The sequence below is a fragment of the Mustela putorius genome, unplaced genomic scaffold (assembly GCF_011764305.1).
Source record: "Mustela putorius furo isolate JIRA1106 unplaced genomic scaffold, ASM1176430v1.1 tig00000127_pilon_pilon_pilon, whole genome shotgun sequence".
NCBI classification, from domain to species: domain Eukaryota; kingdom Metazoa; phylum Chordata; class Mammalia; order Carnivora; family Mustelidae; genus Mustela; species Mustela putorius.
The window spans coordinates 2,155,778-2,162,146 of NW_025421288.1; the positions used below are offsets into that span (position 1 = coordinate 2,155,778).

Sequence of the window (6,369 nt, forward strand, 5' to 3'; positions counted from 1 at the left end):
AAAATAGAACTGCCCTATGACCCAGCAATTGCACTATTGGGTATTTACCCTAAAGATACAAACGTAGTGATCCAAAGGGGCACGTGCAACCGAATGTTTATAGCAGCAATGTCCACAATAGCGAAACTATGGAAAGAACCTAGATGTCCATCAACAGATGAATGGATCAAGAAGATGTGGTATATATACACAATGGAATACTATGCAGCCATCAAAAGAAATGAAATCTTGCCATTTGCGACAACATGGATGGAACTAGAGCGTATCATGCTTAGCGAAATAAGTCAAGCAGAGAAAGACAACTATCATATGATCTCCCTGATATGAGGAAGTGGTGATGCAACATGGGGGCTTAAGTGGGTAGGAGAAGAATAAATGAAACAAAAGATGGGAGTGGGAGGGAGACAAACCATAAGTGACTCTTAATCTCACAAAACAAACTGAGGGTTGCTGGGGGGAGGGGGTTTGGGAGTAGGGGGTGGGATTATGGACATTGGGGAGGGTATGTGCTTTGATGAGTGCTGTGAAGTGTGTAAACCTGGTGATTCACAGACCTGTACCCCTGGGGATAAAAATATATGTTTATAAAAAATAAAAAAAATTAATAAAAAAAAAAAGAAATTCTTGTATGGTAATTAAAAATCATTTATTTGAACATCACATTTTTTTTTTATTTTTTAAAGAACAAGGAGGAAGAATTACAGAGAACAATTTTCTTTATTTTTTTTAAGATTTTATTTATTTATTTGACAGAGAGAAATTACAAGTACATGGAGAGGCAGGCAGAGGGAGAGAGAGGGAAGCAGGCTCCCTGCCGAGCAGAGAGCCCGATGTGGGACTCGATCCCAGGACCCCGAGATCATGACCAGAGCCGAAGGCAGTGGCTTAACCCGCCGAGCCACCCAGGTGCCCCTGAACATCACATTTTTCATGGCTTATCAGCATAAGATGGGTGATATGAACGATATCAAATGATTCTGAGGTCTACAGGAAATTTGGAAACATGGTATAATATTCTTATTCCTAAAGTAGTTACAAAACACAATATTACAGTGATGTGTTATCATAACCTATAATAAATAAAATTAAACAGAGTTGTTAATGGAACATCTCTAGAATTTATTTCTAGTCACAAATTAATATAAATATAACACATAATTTTATATAACTATATATCACTATCATATATATGTATATAATAATATAACACATATATGCATGCTATATATATATATAACATTATAATACATGTATATTATAATATATATTACATGTAATATGGAGTATGAGGCACTATCCCCAGTTCAATATATGGTAACTATTACAATCATTTTTCTATCACCATTGCCTTGCATTGCATCATAGCATTAAAGGGCATGGACTGAAAATTCAGGTAGATTCAGATTATTGACTCTTTGGTGTTCTTATTTTGAGACTTTCCCTTTTCTGCTTACTCTCCTATAAAATGGGGATAATGCCACCCTTTTTGATTTGTTATAGAGATTGCTGCTTAATACCAATATATTTTTAATTATGAAATTAGGATGAAAGCATATGAATCCATATACATGAATGAAGGTAGTAAAACTAAACCTCAGTTTGATAGAATTGTCCAAATATGCAAAGAGTGATCCTGGCTTAGGGTTATTTTTCCTTTTCTTGTGCCCACTTTGTTCTTTTCAATGCAAAGTCTAGGATTCATATCATTCACTTTTTTTTTTTTCATTTTATAGGTGCTCTTTGCAAAAAGGACATCCAAAATGTCCTTTTGACCTTTGCTCGAGTTGAATCAATGTAGATCTCCAGGCACATTATTTGGCATCTGAAATAGCTTTCTTACTACACAATTTTCTAATGGCATCTTTCATCTGATCATTTCTCAAGGTATAGATTAAAGGATTTAACATGGGTGTTATTGTAGTATAGAACACAGCAACTGCTTTATCAATAGATAAAGTAGTTGCAGGTCTCATGTACACAAATATGCAGGGCACAAATAATAGGACAACCACTGTGATGTGGGAGACACAGGTGGAGAGGGCTTTGCGCCTTGCCTCCAAGCTGTGGTTCTTTAGGGAACGCAGAATGACCACATAGGAAACCATCAAGAGGAGGAAGTTTAAGACACAGATGAAACCACTGTTAGCAGCAACAAAGAACCCTAGAGTGTAGGTATCAGTGCAGGCAAGATTGAGCAAAGGGTTAAGATCACATATAAAATGATCTATGATATTAGGGCCACAGAAGGGTAATGGGATGATAAAGAGGATTTGTATGGTTGCATGTAGGAAGCCTCCCACCCATACCACTCCCATTAGAAGGCTGCACACCTGCCGATTCATGATGGTCATGTAGTGCAATGGCTTGCAGATGGCCACATAGCGGTCATAGGCCATCACAGTAAGCAGGATCACATCAGCACCTCCAAAGAAATGCTCCCCAAATATTTGGATAATACATGCATTGAATGGGATGGTCTTCTTTTCACGGAGCGATTCTATGATCAGTGTAGGGGTATTTACAGAAGAATAGCAGGCATCAATGAAGGAGAGATAGGCCAGAAAAAAGTACATGGGGGACCCTGATAATGGGCTGGCAGTGATAGTGACTACAGTGAGCACATTTCCTACCACAGAGATGATGTAGATGAACAAAAACACAGTAAATACGATTTTCTGCATCTTTGGATTCTCTGTGAGCCCCAGTAGAACAAACTCTGTCACATTGTTCCTATTCTCCATAATTTCATTTTATGATTAATTATGTTACCTGAAAAGAAATCATTTTTTATTAATGTAACCTTGACTATATTAAGCTTATTACCTAGTAAATAATAAATGCCTAAATTTCATTGAGTCATGAATTCTCATGCTGTTTTTTGACATATAAAGTAAGCTCAAGTTCTGAAGATCATCTGTACATACTTCATCATCTGAGATAACCAAGAGACTATGTTGTTGTAGTCAAGGCTATAACTACAAAGCCAGAATTTTTTCTTTTATCCTTAGAATTGACAATATGAGTGGAAGGATGAACAAAAGTTGGAGGAAGGGTGCCACTTGGATAAAACTTTGGTAGCGATATTTGTGTGTCTTGGATAAAGTTCAGCTGAGCTCCAGTAAGGGGATGTAAGCCAGAGACAGAAAGCCCAATATCAGACTATTTAAAGAGTTGACAAAAATTGTCATAGCATATTTCTTATGGGAATATAATAAAAGGCTACAGGACCTACCATAAAAAAATTGGTTGTAACTGGGTAAAAACCCAGGAACTGGAGGGTATAGGCTTAGTGAAATGAGTCAGTCAGAGGAAGACAATATCGTGCTGTTCACTCATATGTGGAATACAAAAAATAGTGCATCAGATCATAAGTGAAGGCCAGGAAAACTAAATGGGAAGAAATCATAGAGGGAGGCAAAACCATGAAAGACTTTTTTTTTAAACTTTTTTGTTTATTTGACAAAGAGAGAGATCACAAGTAGGCAGAGAGGCAGACAGAGGTGGGGGGGAAGCAGACTCTGTGCTCAGTGGAGATCCTGATGTGGGGCTCAATCCCAGGACCCTGAGATCATGACCTGAGCCAAAGGCAGAGGCTTAACCCACTGAGCTACACAGGCACCCCAGGACTTTTAACTCTTGGAAACAAGCTGAGGGTTGCTGAAGGGGAGATTTCAGGGGAATGGGGTAGCTGGGTGATGGGCATTTAGGAGGGCAAGTGATGTGATGAACACTGTATGTTATATACAACTGTTGAATTATTAAACACTACATCTAAAACTTATGATGTACTATATGTTAGATAAAAAGTTTAAATTAAAAAAAAAAAACCTCCAGGAACAATATACTAGCTAATAAATATATACTTCTAACAATTGATTGCTATGTGCATGGATGGCATGGTAGTAACCTGAATGCTTAGTATTGCACCACCAATTTTGCAAATGAAGAAACAATTGCAGAACTGATGGAAATAATAAGAATAATAAACACAATATCAACTTACCAGACTCTGTTTTTGCAGAAATGTAGTTCTTTAATTCTCACTACAAACCTCTAAGATGATTACCACTATTTTTATACTTCTTTTACATAGTAGAAGATGCAAACTTAGGGAAGAATGAAGGATCCTGGCTAGATCCAGCAGATAGTAAAGAGTAGAGCCAAGGTTAGATCAAATTATACTTGCTACTTTTTTTTTTCTCCAAATTTTTAATCTTTACCCTACCTTGTCATGTTCCAGTAAACAATCCTGAAGTAGTAATCTCCTTTTCAGAAGGCCATAATAATTATAATGACTTTCATGCCATTTTGGAGGCAAGTATATATGGAACAGTTTCATCAAAACATACACATATACACATTGGAGTCCTTAAATATTAATAAAAAATGTGGCGCTGCTTTCATTGAGGAGCACTCTTAATTTAGCCTTTTGTGCAGACCCATTAGCTCCCTTTTCAATCCCCTTACAAGCATAGGTCCTCAAATTTTTCTGCACACCTTGAAAATGACTACAAGAGTGGTTGAATGCACTGTATTGGTTTGAACTTTAGAAAGACTAGACTAGAACATTGCCTTTTACACTTGCAACTTCCTTTGTTCAAGGTATATTTCTAGACAATGTACTTCCTTGTTTCTTCATCTATGAAGTGAAAATGATCATATCCGTATCCTAGGTGTTACAAGAATTGATTGAAGAAACATATACACATGCCCACCACATTAAGAGGGGCACATAAGAATTTTCACTTATTTTTGTGACTGTGTATGCAACTAGGAGATTTGAATAATTGGTATTTTTAGTGATGTATGCATAAACCTTTAACCATTCAATCAACTCACAAACGGTTCATCTCCAATTTTACTTCTCAAGAAGCCACAGAGACTCACATTATCCATAACAGTTAACCTCAGGAAGGAGTCTTCATGGTCTTGCATGGAATAAATGACTGTGATTTATGCCATTTATTACTCATATTTTTGTATTTTCTGTGTGTGTGTGTGTGTGTGTGTGTGTGTGTGTAGTGTATTTACATTTGATTTTCATGCTTGTGATTAGTCTTGAATGGGAAAGGAGGTGTCTCATGGCAAAAAGAAAAGCACCTGGTGTCAGAGAGCTGGGTCCTACAAATTATATAATCTCTATGAGCCTCAAAGCTTACATTTGCCAAATTAGGCTAATGACATTTGCCAAGTATCCATTGGATAGTTAGTGTGAGGATAAAATATTGTTATATTTGACAAGCTTTGAAACATAATGATTACTACATGTAGAAAGGATCAATCTTTAAGATGATTCAACACTAATGAAAAACTTACCTTATAGACTTAGATGATCTTGATGTTTAATGGCTTTCAGAAATAATTCCATCCTCAGACTGATGCCCTTTTGGATAGGGGTCTTTTAATATGAAATATATGACACACTCAGACATGGACTATTTAGGTAATTTGATAACCAAACAACAGTTCTTGAGAAAGTAGTTTCTATTAGTCTAAAACTTTCCTCCTAGCCTAAAGCCTCAAAATTCTACTCAGAAAAACTGAGATTTGAATTTACAATGGATTCTTCTGACACTCTGTGGAGAAATGATCTCCAGATGGCTCTGGCCCCATAGTCAAGAGGCAAGAAATATGGAGGCAACACTTTCAAATGGGTCATTCCTGCCATAATGAATCTTGCTCTGGAAAGGTGAATCCCTCACAACACCTTCATCTGGCACTGCATGGAACTTTAAAGAGGTTTCTAGAAAGGTTCAAGGACCTTGGCTTATAGCTATTGCTTTCTCCCTCTGGAATTAATTATCTCTTCTGATGGAAAGGCTTTTTCTTAAAAACAGGTGTGCTGAAGAGACGTGATTGAGAAACATCCAGTTTCAAATAGGGAATTATATTCCCTGTACTTGGAACCCAAACAAAATTTCTCTTTGGGGAATTTGGTTCCTCTTCTTTCCTTTTTTGAATTTATTTATTTATTTATTTATTTATTTACTAGACAGAGTGCAAGTAAATATTTTATTTATTTACTTGACAGAGTGCACAAGCAGGGACAGCAGGAAAAGGAAAAGCAGAAGACAAAAAAAAAAAAAAGAAAAAGCAGAAGACAGACAGTGCTCAGAGAGCATAAGGCCGTGTTCAATCCCAGGACCCTGGGATTATGACCTGAGCCAAAGGCAGAAATTTAACTGACTGAGCCACACAGATGTCCCCTGAACTTTGACTTGTTAGAAAGCTAAATGTGGGGCGCCTGGGTGGCTCAGTGGGTTAAGCCACTGCCTTCAGCTCAGGTCATGATCTCAGGGTCCTGGGATCAAGTCCCGCTTTGGGCTCTCTGCTCAGCAGGGAGCCTGCTTCCTCCTCTTTCTCTCTGCC

The 6,369-nt window shown here is 37.3% G+C and overlaps 1 protein-coding gene across 1 annotated transcript; it reads right to left on the reverse strand.

Moving 5' to 3' along the window:
- Positions 1 to 1,811: 1,811 nt before the first annotated feature.
- Positions 1,812 to 2,741, reverse strand: LOC123388465 (olfactory receptor 4C46-like). Its single transcript, XM_045068083.1, has one exon. It carries the CDS (start codon positions 2,739 to 2,741, stop codon positions 1,812 to 1,814), a length of 930 nt encoding a protein of 309 aa, XP_044924018.1.
- Between the last annotated feature and the right edge of the window lie 3,628 nt (positions 2,742 to 6,369).

Coding starts and splice junctions, on each gene's coding strand:
- LOC123388465 (XM_045068083.1), bottom strand. CDS start 2,741: ATGGAGAATAGGAACAATGTGACAGAGTTTGTTCTACTGGGGCTCACA.